This window comes from Grammomys surdaster, unplaced genomic scaffold (assembly GCF_004785775.1).
Source record: "Grammomys surdaster isolate TR1022 unplaced genomic scaffold, NIH_TR_1.0 125276, whole genome shotgun sequence".
In the NCBI taxonomy this organism is placed as follows: Eukaryota; Metazoa; Chordata; class Mammalia; order Rodentia; family Muridae; genus Grammomys; species Grammomys surdaster.
In genome coordinates this window covers 180,269-197,441 of record NW_021620156.1, presented here as the reverse complement: position 1 = coordinate 197,441, position 17,173 = coordinate 180,269, and the positions used below count along the sequence as shown (strand labels likewise).

The window sequence follows — 17,173 nt, the reverse complement described above, 5'->3', positions numbered from 1 at the left end:
GACTCAGGAGTCAGTATCTCCACAGGACAGGAGCAGACCAACTCTGTGTCTGCCCCAGCCCACAGGACCAGGCAGAGGAGGAAGGCAAAACTTCAGTAATTATTAATACTATTTGGCTGACACAACTTTCTACTCTCAACAAACATTAGGAAAAATATAACAGTCAAAATATAGTAAAGACATTTTGAAAGTTACATCATATATTCAATCCCCAAATATTGCCTAAAGTTTCATATGGTGAAAATATTAGGACAATAAAATTCAAGCTGGACACCTAACTTGACTAAAGGTAGATATGTAGTATTTGAATGTAAAACACTTATTCTACTCTATCATTCTGAATATTAAATCAATTTGGACAGATAATTAATAACTATATGTCTTAGCAATTGTAACTCACATCAAACCTGCCTCAGTTATATACATGGTAGGTGATTATAAATTTGTGTTTGAATTCTCCAGTATATATCCCTTTCATAATTATTTATGATGTATAGTGTCATGTAATTGAAACATTATTTGTAACTGTAACCTCCAAATAGTTTCAGCACTGTAATGTAGAGATGTGCCATATTATAAAAGATATTACAGAATGTAGAAACTTTACATATAATAGATAATGTGAAGAATTATGTTATATTCCACAAAAGAAAAAAAAAATGTTCAGTGTTTCTTTTTTTTTAATCTTTTTTCTTTTTATTTAGTTACACTCCAGATTTTATTCCCCTCCTGGTCCACTATACCCACCGTTCCACATCCCACACCTCCTCCCTAACCCAAGTCTTCATGAGGATGTCTCCACCACCCACCCCTTACCCAACCAGACTTCTAAATTCCCTGGGCCTCCAGTCTCTTGAGGGTTAGGAGTATCTTCTCTGACTGAACTGAGACCCAGTAGTCCTCTGTTGTATATGTGTTTGAGGCCTCATATTAGCTGGTAGATGCTGCCTGGTTGGAGGTCCAGTGTTTGAGAGATCTCTGGGTCCAAGTTAACTGAGACTACTGGTCCTCTTACAGGGTCACCCTCCTGCTCATCTTCTTATAGTTTTTCTCTGATTCAACCACAGGCATCAGCAGCTTCTGTCCATTGGTTGGGTGCAAATATCTGCATCTGAATTTTCCAGGTTCTTGTTGGGTCTTTTGGAGGTCAGTCATGATAGGTCCCTTTTTTGGAGGGCTCCATAGCCTTAGTAATAGTGTCAGGCCTTGAGGCCTCCCCTTTAGCTGGATCCCACTTTGGGTCTATTGCTGGACCTTCTTTTCCTCAGGATCCTCCCCATTTCCATCCCTGAAGTTCTTTCTTACAGGAACAATTATGCGTCAGAATTTTGACTGTGGGATGGCATCTCCATTCCTCACTTGATGCCTTAGTTGAGTCTTGAGTTTTATTAATTCCAAAGATTTAAAATATGTATAAATTTATTCCAAAATCCTATACAATATATTTTATCACATTCTTGCCTGGAAAAAGATACCAGAAGTATTTCATCTTTTTGCTTCCTTAACATTTTGTTTTCTCCTTAAAAATTTTTACTCCAATTTGGGCTACCCAAATATGCTTAAATATGAGGTCTGTAACATAGAAATCTCTACCTTCACATAATCACAATATTAAAGAATGTTAATCCTTCCTTTCTGACCAAAAAAATAAATTATAAAATCTTCCCAAGTGATAGTGTAACTTCATGACAATCTTACTTTCATGATGATAATCCATAAGACCTGAGCTTGCACCAATTATATGAGTGATGTCACATTCATGAATTTATATATAGAATTTTCATGGTGTGTCTGGATATCACTGTTTATATACAGTCTTCTGAGGCTTCTGACTCTTGTGACATTTCTACACTCTCTTCATTAAATACCACTTTTTTATGATATATGTGTATGTAGGTAAGTATATATGTATGTATTCATACATATTACCAAGTATGTTTGTGATCGTATCATGTGTCTGTACAATAATAGCAGTTTACTTGCAAAGACTAAATATTACAAGGGTTCTATTTAATAACTGTACAGCAATATACAGCAAAGAAATGACAATTTGATTTCCTACTATAAATATAGTAATACTATCTGTTATAAGGTGAGGTATTAATTCATCATTAATGAGGTAAAATGAAAGTCTGGTGATTGATGAACAATTTTCAAAATATAAAATTATTTGGGAATAGGGATGTTATAATACAAAAATATGGATGGATATATATTTTTTAACCATAAAATTTATAAAATTATTAGATGACAGTATTTCAAAATTGCTATCTAAAGTCCTTCAACAATTCTAATAATTTTCTGTGCGTATGAAAACAGATGCCATCCACAAATGTTATGAACACATTTTATTGTGTACTTACTGAAAATGTACTAATGTAGTAATCCACTAAACTCTAGCATAGAATGAACACAATTTAAAAACACAAGGAATTTTCAAACTTACATATGGAAGAAGCATTTTTCAAACACATGTGGAAAAATAATTTCTCTGATATAGATTTTATCTGCCTAAATCATAAATGACATATAATTTTGAAATTATGTTTGTCCCAAGGAAAGATTTATCCAAAGTAACTTTGTATTCTAGTTACTTCCAAATTTTATACATTAGTTTCATAAAGTGCAGAGAAATTTTGCAAGTAAATAGATTAAATACATTAGGCTAGTTCAATTAAAATCTTTTGAAGAAGATGGATTTTTAGAGATGTTACTAGAACTTGATGGCTATATAAAAGGAAACATTCCATTTCTTTAGAATTGTAAACCTTGAAATTCAACCTATTTCCCCACTGAATCTGTCCCCAACTACACATACACTATAAGTACTGAACAGACTCACTGGTTATTAAAATATAAAATGAAGTGCTAGAGATATGGAGCATATTAAGTTGGGAATGAAATTTAGGGAAGGAAAGAAGTCAGACGGTTGGAAAGAAAGAAGGATTGGTTTAAAACCTATTATATTTGAACACAAGTACTGAAAGAAATACATATGAAGAAGGTGTGCTCTATAAATAGGGAAATATTCACAACAGATTACTTATTACTCTGTCCCCGAGAAAAATAAAGTAAGTGACATCAACGACATTCCATGAAGTTAGAAATATCTCAGAAAAAGAAATGATTACCTCAGCCTGAAATAATGTTCTCACAATGACCTACATTTCTGACCAGATATGGATCAGTGTGTTAAGTGTCCAGAGACTCATTATGCAAATACTGATAAGAACCACTGCTTCCCGAAAACTGTCAGCTTTCTGGACTATGAAGACCCCTTAGGGCTGGCTCTCACAAGTATCGCTCTATGCTTATCTGCGCTAACAGCTTTTGTGATTGGTGTCTTTGTGAAACACAGAGACACTCCCATTGTCAAGGCCAATAATCGAGCTCTCAGTTACATTTTGCTTGTCACACTCACATTCTGTTTCCTCTGCTCTTTGAACTTCATTGGTCAGCCAAACACAGCCACATGCATACTGCAACAGACTACATTTGGAGTTGCATTCACTATGGCTCTTGCCACTGTCTTGGCCAAAGTGGTTACTGTGATCACTGCATTCAAGGCCACTTTTCCAGGGAGAATGATAAGGTGGCTAATGATATCAAGGGCACCAAACTACATTATTCCTATCTGCACACTGATCCAAATTGCTCTTTGTGGAATCTGGATGGCAACCTCTCCTCCATTCATTGACCAAGATGCTCATACTGAACATGGACACATCATCATTTTTTGCAACAAGGGCTCAGCTTTTGCCTTCCATTGTGTCCTGGGATACCTCTGTGTCCTGGCACTAGGGAGTTATGCCATGGCATTCTTGTCTAGAAATCTGCCTGATACATTCAATGAATCCAAATTCTTGTCATTCAGTATGCTGGTGTTCTTCTGTGTCTGGGTCACCTTTCTTCCAGTCTACCACAGCACTAAGGGTAAAATAATGGTGGCTATGGAAGTATTCTCTATCTTGGCTTCCAGTGCAGCACTTCTTGGTTTCATATTTGCTACTAAATGTTACATTATCTTGTTGAGACCAGAAAAGAACTCATTTAAATATATCAGAGATAAAACACATTCTAGAAGAAATAAATCTGCTAAAACATAGTTTCAAAAATACATTTAGCTTCTATGCTATTTCATAAAATGTTTTATTTCATTTCTTATATTATTCTAAACATTTATTAGACAATTATGATAGGGATTCAATTGTGTCCTGTGTTATTTCTTTATCCAATTGTTTTATGATATTATATTATCAGAGCCATTTATTTCATTTTTTTCTGTCTGAATACCACATATGCTAGCCAATGACTCGACTGTGCTGACTCTAAGAATTGGTGGCATGATACCTGGATCTATTTAAATTTTGTTATCTTTCTTTAATATAAACTCTTCGTTTTTCCTTTCATTTTATTAATTTGCTTATAAATTTGAGGTATATTCTTTCCTTTGTCTGAATTAGTAACATATTAATTGGGAAAATTGCTTAATACCCATTAATAAAACATAATTAAATTTGCAATTTAAGTAGTTTAAAATTTTATTAAATATTCAATGTGTAATACCAAAGACGTGAAAATGATTAACTTGGTATTTCTAAACATCTCAAGAGATTTAGTTAATTTATAATTCTTTGTATGGTTTTATGTACTGGTAAGAAAAATACCATATTTGACTTAAATGTAATAATTTTAAATGTAATTGAAATTTAGTACTTTTCATACAGTATGCATAGTAATTTAGTATTTAGAATTATATGGAAATGTATTTTATTACACAAACTGAAATGAGTCAACCAGAGCAATGATGTTAGTCAGAAATACGCACAACCCAAATTGATAGTATAGCAAATGGAGTCACATGTCCAGGTCTTTGCAAAGTAGCTGACTATCCCAAATTCCATTTTAATTTAGTTCATACATCATTTATATAGTCATCTGCTCAGTGGTGCCTCAAATGCTCTGAATTTAAGTATTGGTGGCATCACTCATGTGTCATACTGAGTATATTTATACTTCTTGATATAAATACTTCTGTCAATGATAAAAGCTCATGAGACATTAAGTATACCCAGAGAACTACAGACAACTAAGAGATGCCCATAAAGCCAAAAATGGTCATTAATATATCTAATGTCCCTGTGGAAAACACATTCTGCTAAACAAAATAAATAGAAATAAATAATTTTATTTATTACTATTCTTATTACCACCTGTGTACCATTCATTTCAGTTTATCTTGATAATTTCATTTGGCATATTTAGTTAACTATGGTTTCTTTCATTTTGGCTTGATTGTTTAGATAGCAATGTTGAGCTACTAAGATATAAAAAGTATGATTTAGGAAGTTGACTCTAGTGGTCCTTGCATACATTCCAGCAGATAATACACAGGGTAAATATTTGGGTAGACTAACTCAAGGCCCTGAATCTGGTTAGGACTGATTGGTAGTTGAGCCAAAGCCTCACCATCATGGTGACCTCAGCAGCACTTTCCTGGCTGAATCACCCAATACTGAAGCCAGCAACTGACCAAAACTGCACTCCTACTTTCATACCTAAAGGACTGTCTCACCCAGAATACCTGAAAAGAAAACCAATTTTACTTTGCTGCCTAGGCAATAGGCATGGTCTTCTCTCTCAACTTGTGTATCCAGTGATGAGCAGGGAGAGCTCTCTTGCCCTCATGACCTCAGGCCTGTGCCCTGGCCTTCCATAGGAGATGAGAAATAAGGTACATTTGGACATCTTTCCATTATCCACATTACTGCAAGCAGACAAGTTTCTAGGCCATCTCTCCTATGTGCACATCCACAGAGCCAACTTACCCTTGCCCTAACCAAAACATTGTTTCTATTGTGCTGGTTAGGTGAGGTGCAGGGCCTAAATCCTGAGCTCTAAAGACTGAGATGCAGGACTCTTTATACTGCTCTCATGAGTGAATCACTTGTTTGCCAGTTTTCTGAACTTAGTGAATGTATTTTCTTATCTTTATTTATTTATTTGTTTGTTTATTTTTGTTTCAGTTAAAACTGTGTTTTTATGTTAGTTACTTAATTACTGATTTGAAGAAATATAGCATAATCTATGATTTTTTAAAATTAGGGTTATTTCCTCTTTCCATTCAATATTTTTCATTGAGTAAGTTATTTAATCTTTACATCCTGACTGCAGAATCCTCCTCATCTCTTCTCACAGTTCCTCCCTCTCACTTCCTCTCCTCTACTGACTCCTTCTTCCCTTCTCCCCAGGAAAGAAGAGGCCAACCATGAATATCAACAAGCTTTGGAATATCCTGTTTCAGTTTGCTTAGTAACATCTTTATCTATTGAGGCTAAAGAAAGCAGCCAAATTAGGGGAATGTAATCCAATCGCAGGCAATGTATATGAATCTTCCTTTTTAATAGTGTTAATTCCCATCACAATTACAAAGGAATTGGTAAAAAAAAAAAAACACTGTTTATATCTCAGAGATTCCTCACTTCCTCTTCTTATCCTGTCTTTGTAATTTTACAATGTATGTTAACTGTTTTGCATTCTCTGCAGTCCTCAACCATAATGGTGAGCAGTAAACATTACTTGTTTAAGGTGTCTGTTCTGTAAATTGCTCTTTCAATTTTTTTTGGTTCAATGTTATTTATTTTATCAAAATAGGACAGAATAGAATGGAACATATGGGAAGACATATAATGAAAGCCATGGAAGTATTCTGTCAATTGAGGTCCTGATTTTAAAAGTTTTGGAAGTTGTGTTACATTCTTAGAACCATATAAGCATCAAGGGAGAGTTATCTCTACACACTTGTTCTCTGGTGGCTTGTACATCCACATACAAAAACATTATAGATAATTTCACAGAAAGAAATTTCATTGTGATTCAGTCATAGACTTTGTGCCAAGACTTTGAACCTTTTGACTCAGCAACTGCACAAATACCCACCAGTACCAATCAGAGAATTAGAACGTTTTCTAAGTTTTCTTTCTTTCCTTAAAGATATGGTCACTGCTTCTTAGGCATTCACAAGATCTCTGACATGCATATAAGCCTCATACAAGAAGACAACATAATGTTTTTCTTCAGGGATTTCACTCTCAAAGATATTCAAAGAATTACATAAAGCCTGTATTTGCCATTGCCCATTTTCTTTCAGTACTTTTCTGCTTTGGATCCTATAGAGAATTTTAAGGATTCTGAATGGAATCCTACTTCCTGCCAGTGATTTGTACTCTCTTCTCCTAAATTTTGTTTGTGATTCTAAAATACTTTACTTGTTTCCTAGTAGAGTCGTCTAAAGGATCTTATATGGCCCAAAGTCCCAAATAGAGAGTTTTACCCACTCCTAACTGTCCAAGAATTACTGTGTTAGTGTCCATGATTTTTCTTCTTCTCACCATACTCTGATGTATTTATCGGATATCCAGCTTATCAGACTTCTGACAATCTGCAACTCTTTTTCAAATCCTCAAATTTCCAAACCCTTTAATGTTGTACCTTATGTGCTGTGAACTGCAAAATATCTCAAGATTTAAACACAGACCATCAGTGTCAATTCTGAAAACTCATATCAACAGCCACAGTTCCAATTTTGATGAAATCAAGAACTGGTTAAAAGTTTTTTATTTCATCTTAGTAGGTATGACTACATCAACTAAATAAATAAGAACACATTGAGACTAGGCTGTTGGAATAAAAGAATATGTATCACTCCTAATGACCTTAATAATTAGAGAGGCGTTGTGGATTACATGATAAAAGTACACAAAAATGTTAAAGCAGTATCAATAACTTCCTATCCATGTACTACTTATCCAATTATAGGAATACTTACTTATTCATGTTCATTGCTATGATATTTTTATCAATAGAGCTAGCAATTATGCCCAGAGCATATATCCAAAAATGTAAATTAACAAATAAACAATTAATGAAGAGGCAGCAAAACTATTATATATTTACACGCTCATTTTTTTTCAAGTGATAAAAAGGTATTTAGGAATCTCATCCTCAGGATTCCATATGCCAGCTTAAATCTTAGCTCGCTTTCCTGGAGGTCATTCCAGCCACACAGACACCATGTAATATCCTTCTCTCTGATGAACAACTTCCCTTAAATTACACACAATAGGCCTAAAATATACTGTATCACCTGCAATCCATATTTTGCTCCATGACTTTGGCAGAAGACCTCTGCATTCTAAAAGGCCACACTGGATATAAGAATACCAGAGGCAAAGTTGGCACTCAAATCCCCAGAGATTATTTGGGTTTAAAAAACCCCAGTGGAAACATACTACTGGACTTTAAGACTTGTTAATTATAGGACAGTCAGGCCAGAAAACAAGAAAAGAAACAGAAAACAAGGGAAAACATAAAGAAATAATGAATGAAAGAAAAGTAAACCACCATTAATCATCACCTAAAACTATAGTAACACTAAACTCAGATGGTTAGAGACCTGTTACAAGGAAAAATTAACACTATTTTAGGCATTATTTCACCAAGTACCTATCTATTCTATTACAGCAAGCAATGGATATAACAAAACAGCTAGTGAATAATAAAATGAACTTGAATTCAACTGTGTGCAGATAATAGAGGCTACTAAAGATGAAATGAATTGCCAAGGACCAGTCTTGACATGAGATAATGTCCCTAAGAAGAGGTGAATTGGTTCAATTTAAAAATGATTTGAACCCAATAATAAAGATGATAGCTCTGTCTACTGTTCAAAGTAGTTCTCTAGATAGCCTATCTCTTACAGATCAAAGCCCAATAACTTATTTGCATAAGCTACTTCCTTAGGAATTACATGAAAGTTCACTAATTTTTCCTAGGTTCCCTTTTGATTTTCCCAGTAATCAATGTTGTGAACTTGGCACCTTGACTCTAAGAAAAAAAAATAGCAAGTACAGTTTTTTAACATTGCAATGGCTATGTGGTTTGCTGGGTCAGCACTTAGGGATGCCAAGTTTAGATGTAAAGTTAGTTGAATGTGAGAATGTCCAACTACTTCACTGGTTGAGCTTGGATGTCCTGGAACTTACACTGTAGACATACCTTGAACTCAGAGATCTATGTGGCTCTATCTCCTGAATACTGTAATTAAAGGTGTAAACAACCCTGTGTAGACCTAAAAGTTTCTACATCTAAAACATTCTCTGTCCAAAGCTGGCCTTGAACTCGGAAATCTTCCTGCCTTTTAAAACATAAACAATAAGCTTAGCTGGGTGGGATTTTGCCTTGAGATGACCACTCCCTTATTTGCCACTTTCTCTTTATTATTTGAAATATGAGACTTATTTTTAACAATTCTTTAGCCTTAACTTGCTTATTAGTACAGCTCACTCTTTTTTCTATTCTTTGAAGACCCTGACATAATTCAGATTACATCATTATATTTTGCATAGTTGAGAAATTCTTTAATGAACAGTTCTTATACTTCTTTAGGTATTCTTAAACTCATGTTCTCAGAGTTGTTTCCCATAGCCTTACAGACTGTCCTGAAAGACACATCATTTCCGTTTTGCTGAGAAACATCAGATAAATGCTGGCTTCTCAGAATTGTGCTGTTTCTGATTATCATGGACACATTAACCTTGGCTGGGAGAATGTCCCTCAAAATTTTGGCAGATTAAACATTCCATGAAGGAAGAAAATGAACAAAAATGTTCATATTACTATGCAAACAAGCCTTATGCCTATACCAATATCAGCACTTGAGATGAACCACATCTTCCTGATCATGTCTCTGAGCTAAAAACCATGTCAAACTCTGCCTTCTTCAGCCATACTAGACCTGCCAATAAAAGAAATCTATGAAAAAGTCATCCATAAAAGTACAAACAGGTGAAGGGAAATGAATAAAGCAGTTGAAGAACAGAAAATGGAAATAGGAGCACTAAAGAAACCACAAATTAAGGAAATGTTGGTGATAAAACAATTTATATTTGTTAACAGAATATTCAGATGAAATATGACCAACAAAATACATTAAATAGAAAGATAATCTCAAGTGTAGAATATATAAGAGAAGAAATTGAAACACAGGTCAAAGAAGATGTTAAACACGCAAAGTAACTGAAAAAAAATCAAATATTTCTGGAAAACTATGAAAACACAAAACCTATAAATGATAGAAATCCAAGAAAAGAACACACATAGTTTTAGGGAACAGAAAATGTTTTCAAAAAAACTGTAAAACAAAATTTTTCTGTCCTAAAGGAAAAGATGACTTTGAAATTACATGAAGACTATAAAACATCAAATACACTGCAATAGAAAAGAATTCTCACCTGCACACAATAATCAAAACAAAAATGTACAGAACAAAGTAAATTTTAAAAGTTGCAAAGGAAAAAGAACAGATATTATATAAGTGCAGACCTATTAGAATTACTTCTGAATTCCCATGAGTGGTTCTAAAATCAAATGGGTATGGAGAAGTGTCTGGCAAACTGTAAGAGACCAGAGATGCCATCCTACACTTTTATACCCAACAATACTTTCGATCACCACAGTTGGAGAAAACAAGCTATTCCATGAAAAAAAAATTAAACAGTATTTTTCTAGAAATCCTACCCTACAACAGAAATTAGAAGGAAACTGTGAATCAAAAAGTTTAACTACATACAAGAAAACAGAGGAAATTAGTAATGTTAAACAAGCAAATTCAAAATCAGTGAAATACACACACACACACACACACACACAATCACCACCAACATCAAGGTCAAGGTAATTAACAATCATTAAACATTAATATATCTCAACATTAATTGGGTCAATTTCCCAAATGAAAATGCACAGCTTAACATAATGGATACAAAATCAGTATGTACCATTCTGCTGTATACAAGAAATACTTCTAAACATCATAGAGAGACATACTTTTGAGCAAATTGCTCAATAACTTTACCAGAAAATGAAACTAAGAAACAAGTTTGTGTAGGCTTTCAAATTCTTGAGGAAATAGACATTCAACCAAAATTAATCAAAAGAGATTGAAAGAACACATCATGTTTTTCAAATGTAATATCCACTAATATGGCTTATGAATTATAAATATCTATGCATCAAATACAAGGAAAACTACATTCAATGACACATCAAACTTCTTACATTGATAATGAGAGATTTGAACACGCCCCACTCACTAACGGACATATAGAAATTAAAAAAAGAAAGAATGGAGATAACAAACAATATGATTCAAATAATCTATAGGTTTATCATCAGATCATTTCACTAAAATTGAAATGAACACAACTTAACTTCAGTACCTCATAGAATCTTCTCCAAAATTGACCATATAACTGTTAACAAAGCAAGTCTCAATGAATAGAAGAAAATTGAAATAATTTCTTGTGCGTTACCAGGCAACCATGCATTAAAGCTTGACTTAAACAAAATGAGAAACAACAGAAAGGCAGAAAACCTATGGAAATAAAGAACTCTCTACTCAATGATCACTGTGTCAAGCAATAAATAAAGAAATCATGAATGTTCTAGAATAACTCAAACATATAGCATACAATGAAAACAGTACTAAGAGGAAAGTTTATAGCAGTAGTTGCTATAAAATTAAGTAAAATCAATAGAGAAATATTAAAATTAACAAAATCAGAAATGAAACTCATGACATAACAAAAGATACCAGGAAAACCCAGAGCCTTTATGTATTACATTAAAATCCTCTATTCCATAAAGTTTGGGAATCTCAAAATATGGACAATTATCTTGATAGATAACATTTATCAAATTTAAATCAATATTAGATAAAAAACAATCTAAAAAGACAAGTATGTCTAAGAAAATAGTCGTTAAAAGTCTCAAAACCATGAAAAGTACTAGAACATATGGTTTTAGCCAGAATGCTACCTACCAGTCTTTGAAGGAAGACCCAATAAAAATATTCTACAAATTATTCTGTAAAATTGAAACAGAGGGATCATTGCCAAACTCATTCTATATGTTCACAGTTAACCTAACACCTAAACTACACAAAGGTTTGAGAAAAACAGAGAATATCAGACCCATTTACTTCATGAGTATTGATGCAAAACTACTCAATAAAATACTGACAAACAGAAGTCAGAGCATATCAAAAAGATCATCTATCATGATAAAGTAGATTTCCTCATACTGGAGATGCAGAGATGATTCAAAATATATGTTAATATTCTTGGAGACATCAGGAATACAAGACAGACACTTAATCATAGTTAAGACAACATACAAACATCAAGTTAAGTGGAGAAAAACTTAAAGTGACTCCATCAAAATTAGGCTGAGGAGAAGGCTTTTCTTTCTAGATGTATTCAATATAGTATTGAAGATGTAGCTAGAGCAGTAAGATGAATGGAATACAAACTGAAAATAAGTGAAGTCATAATATGGAAAGTTGCAGACCATATGATAGTATCATAAACAAACCCAAAAATTATACCATAGTATTCCTAAATTTGATAAATGCCTGAAGCAAAATGGATAGATACAAATTTATCTCAAAATGTGAGTAGTCCTCCAATATTCAAATAATAAGTGGGCTAAGAAAAATATGAATGAACTGTACTCTACACAATAGCCACAAATTATATTAAATATCTTGGTGTAACTTTATACAATCAAGTAAATGAAGGGTCTGACAAGAACTACAAGTCTTTGGAGAAAGAAACCAAACATATCAGAAGAAGAAGATATCTTTCACACTCATGGATAAATATGATTAATATAGAAAATTGACCATAATGTCAGAGACAATATATAAATTCAACACAATTCCATCCAAATTCCAACACAATTATTTACAGACATTGGAAGAACAATCCTCAGTTTCATTTGTAAAAAAAAAAAAAACAAACAAACAAACAAAAAAAGAAGATATTTAAAACTATTCTGTAAAATTAAAGAATATCTCTGATTTTGAGCAATATTTTTAAAACCTGCATGGTATATGCATTAAACCAGACAGATTTATCAGCAGAATCAAATAAAAGCACTAGAATTAAACCCACAGACCTGTAACCACTTGATATTCAACAAAAAGCAAAGACATGCAATCAGGGGGAAAAAGCATCTTCAGCAAATGGTGTTCATCTACCTGGATGTCTGCACGTAGACGAATGATAATTGATTCATATCTAACCCCTGTATAATACTCATGAAAAAGTAGATCAAAGCCCTCAACATTAAACAGGTTCCTCAAATCTAATTGAAGGAATAGTGAGGAATAGCTGTAAATGCATTAGTACATAAGACAACTTCCTCTGCACAACATCAAGTGCTCAGGAACAATGATTAACATTTAAAAATAGGACTTTGTGAAACTGAAAAGTTGCTATAATGCAAAGGACACAGTCAAAAAGATAAAATTACAGCCTACAGTATGGAAAATATTTTCAAAAACTTCACATCTGACAGAGGTTTTACATCCAAAACTTATAAAGAACTAAAGAAAGTGGACATTAAAAGACCACATAACCCAGTCAAAATACTGTAGTTTAGAAAACACTGCAAAAGTATATCAGCCTATATTTTAAGACTTTGTTAATTCAGGTTGCATGTCAAGAAATGTCTAAAAATGGAAGTAGAATCATTAAATATAGCCCAAAGGAAGACAACCCTGGAGATAGAAAGCTAGAAAAGAGAACAAGAGTCACAGATGCAAACATCAAGAACAGAATATAAGAGAAAGAAAAGAGAATCTCAGTGGCAAAAGATACAAGACATAGACACAACAGTCAAGAAAACTACAAAATTCTCCTATCTCAAAAGGTTCAAGTAATCCTGGACACAATGAAAAGCCCCAACCTCAGAATAATAGGTTTAAAAAGAAGGTAAAGATTCGCAATTCAATTGGCCAGCAAACATCTTCAACAAAATTATAGAAGAAAACTTTACTAACCTAAAGAAAGAAATGCCTATAAAAATACAAGAAGTCTACAGAACATCAAAAAGATGGGACCAGAAGAGAATTTCCTCTTATCATGTAGTAATTAAAACACCAAGTGTACAGAACAAAGAAAAAATATTAAATTAGTAAGGGAAAAAAGGTCAAGTAGATATACAGGTAAGCTTATTAGAATTACACCAGACTTCTATACAGAGACTATAAAGGCCAGAAGAGCCTGGGTAGGTGTCAAACAAACCCTAAGAGATCAGAGATCAAAAATGCCAGCCCAGGCAAAACTTTCAAATACCATAGATGGAGAAACCAATATATTCCAAGACAAAACAAAATTTAAACAACACCTTACTACAAATCCAGCACTACAAAAGATAATAGAAGGAAAAGTCCAACACAAGAAGGGACACCATACCCAAGATAAAGCAGGAAATTAATCTTTTCACAGAAAACCCCAAAAGAGAGAAACACACAAATGTAATTCCAACTCTAGCAACAAAAGTAACAGGAAGCAACAATCATTGATCCCTATTATCTCTTAACATCATTGGATTCAATTCTTCAATTAAAAGACACAGGCTAAGAGACTGGATACTTAAACAGTATCCAGGATTTTGCTGCATATAGGAAACACACCTCTGAGTGAAAGATAGCCAATTCCACAAAGTAAAAGTTTTTCCAAGAAATGGCCCAAGAAACAAGCTGAAGTAGCCATCCTAATATTCAACAAAATAGACATTTAACTAAAAGTTATTTTAAAATATGGGGTTGGTCACTACATTCATATTAAAGGAAAAATCTACCAGGAAGAACTCTCAGTTCTGAACATCTATGCCCCAAATGCAAGAACATTCACTTTTGTGAAACCAACCAACCAACCAACCAACCAACCAACCAAACAAACAAACACCACAGCTACTAAATCTCAAAACACACATTGAACCTCACATAATAATAGTAGGAGATTTCAACACCCCATTCCCACCAATAGACAGATCAAGGAAACAGAAACTAAATGGAGACACCATGAAACTAAAAGAAGTTATGAACCAAATAGATTTGACAGATATCTACAGAACATTTCTCCCCAGTAAAAGAATATACCTTCTTCTCAGCACCTCATGGTACTTATTGAAAAATCAACCATATAGTTGGACACAAAATAAACTTCAACAGATATAAGAACATTGAATTAATGTCATGTTTTCTATCAGAAAACAATGGACTAAGCCTGGTCTTCAGTAGCAAGAAAAAGAAAAGAAATATTACATGACCATGGAAGCTGAACAACTACTGAATGATAACTTAGTCAGAGAAGAAATAAAGAAAGAAATTAAAGACTTTTTAGAATTCATTGAAAATGAAGGCTCAACATCCCCAAACTTATAGAACACAATAAAAACAGTGCTGAGAGGACAACTCATAGCTCTGAGTGCCTCAAAAAGAAACTATTGAGAGCATACACAACAGTTTAACAGTTCAACTGATAGGTCTAGAACAAAAAGATGCAAATACCTCCAAGAGGAATAGAAGGCAAGAAATAATCAAACTCAGGGTTGAATTCAGTCAAGTAGAATCAAAAAGAACTGTATGAAAAATCAACAAAAGTAGGAGATAGTTCTTTGAGAAAATCAACAAGATAGATAAACCTTTAGCCAGACTAACCAGAGGGCACAGAGACAGTATCCAAATTAACAAAATCAGAATGAAAAGGGAGACATAACAAAGAAAACAGTAAAATTAAAAAAAATCATATCCTACTACAAAAGTCTATTTTCAACAAAACTAAAATCCTGGATGAAATGAATGAATTTCTAGACAGATACCAGGTACCAAATTTAAATCGGGATCAGATAAGACATCAAAACAGCCTCATAACCCCAAAGGAAATAGAAGCAGTCATTAAAAAAAATCTCTCAACCAAGTAAAGCCCAGGACCAGATGTTTTCAGTGCAGAATTCCATCAGACCTTCAAAGAAAACCTAATACGAGTACCTTTCAAACTATTCCACAAAACAGAAACAGAAGGAACACTACACAATTCTTTCTATGAAGCCACAGTTACAATGATACCTAAACCACAAAGAGACCCAACAAAGAAAGAGAATTACAGACATTTCCCTAATGATTATAAATGCAAAAATACTCAAACTGAATCTAAGAACACATCAACATGGTCATCCATCATGCTCAAGTAGGCTTTATCCCAGAGGTGCAAGAATGGTTCACTATACAGAAATCCATCAATGTAATACAATATACAAACAAACTCAAAAAACACATAATCACCTCGTTAGATGTGGAAAAACCCTTTGACAAAAACCATTGTTTCATGTTAAAAGTATTTGAGAGGTCATGAATTCAATGTGCATACCTAAATATAGTAAAAGTAGTATACAGCGAACCAATAGCCATCATCAAACTAAATGGCGAGAAACTCAAAGCAATTCCATTAAAATTAGGGACTATACAAAGCTGCTGACTCTCTCCATACCTATTCAATATAGTACTCAAAATTCTAGCTGGAGCAATTAGACAACAAAAAGAGATCAAAGGGATACATATTGGGAAGGAGGACATCAAATAAACATTACTTGCAATTGATATGATAGTATACATAAGTGACCACAAAACTTCTACCTACAGCTCATAAACAGTTTCAGTAAACTTTTTGAATATAAAATTAACTCAAACAGATCAGTAACCTTTCTCTATTCAAAGTATTAAAAGGATGAGAAAAAAAGTAGCGAAATTGCACCCTTTACAATAGTCACAAATAATATAAAATACCTTGGTGTGACTGTAACCAAGGAAGTAAAAGATCTTTATGACAAGAGCTTCAAGTCCCTGAAGAAAGTAATCAAAAAGGATCTCAGAAGATGGAAAGAACTCCCATGCTAGTGGATTATAAGGATTAATATAGTAAAAATAGCCATCTTGCCTGAGTCAATCTACATATTCAATGCAATCCCCATCAAAATCCCAAATAAATTCTTCATAGACTTAGAAAGAGCAATTCTCAAATTCATTTGGGATAACAAAACAAAACAGTATATCAAATACTATTCTCAACAAGAATAAAACTTCTGAGGGTATCAACATAACTGACGTCAAGCTATACTATAGAGCAAAAGTCACAAGAACTGCATTGTTTTGTTAGAGAAACAGGCACATAGATCAATGGAATAGAATAGAAGTTGCAGAAATAAACCCAAACACCTATAGTCACTTAATCTTTGACAAAGATACTAAAACCATTCAGTGGAAAAA

At 33.5% G+C, this 17,173-nt stretch overlaps 1 protein-coding gene across 1 annotated transcript in view; it reads left to right on the top strand.

Annotated features, from left to right (window-relative positions):
• LOC114637335 (vomeronasal type-2 receptor 116-like) overlaps window positions 1-4,106 on the top strand; it is a 29,909-nt gene extending 25,803 nt beyond the window's left edge. Inside the window, exon 6 of the mRNA XM_028785568.1 lies at window positions 3,178-4,106. Coding sequence (XP_028641401.1) covers window positions 3,178-4,106 — 929 coding nt within the window. The remainder of the gene's footprint in view (window positions 1-3,177) is intronic.
• Window positions 4,107-17,173: the final 13,067 nt, after the last annotated feature.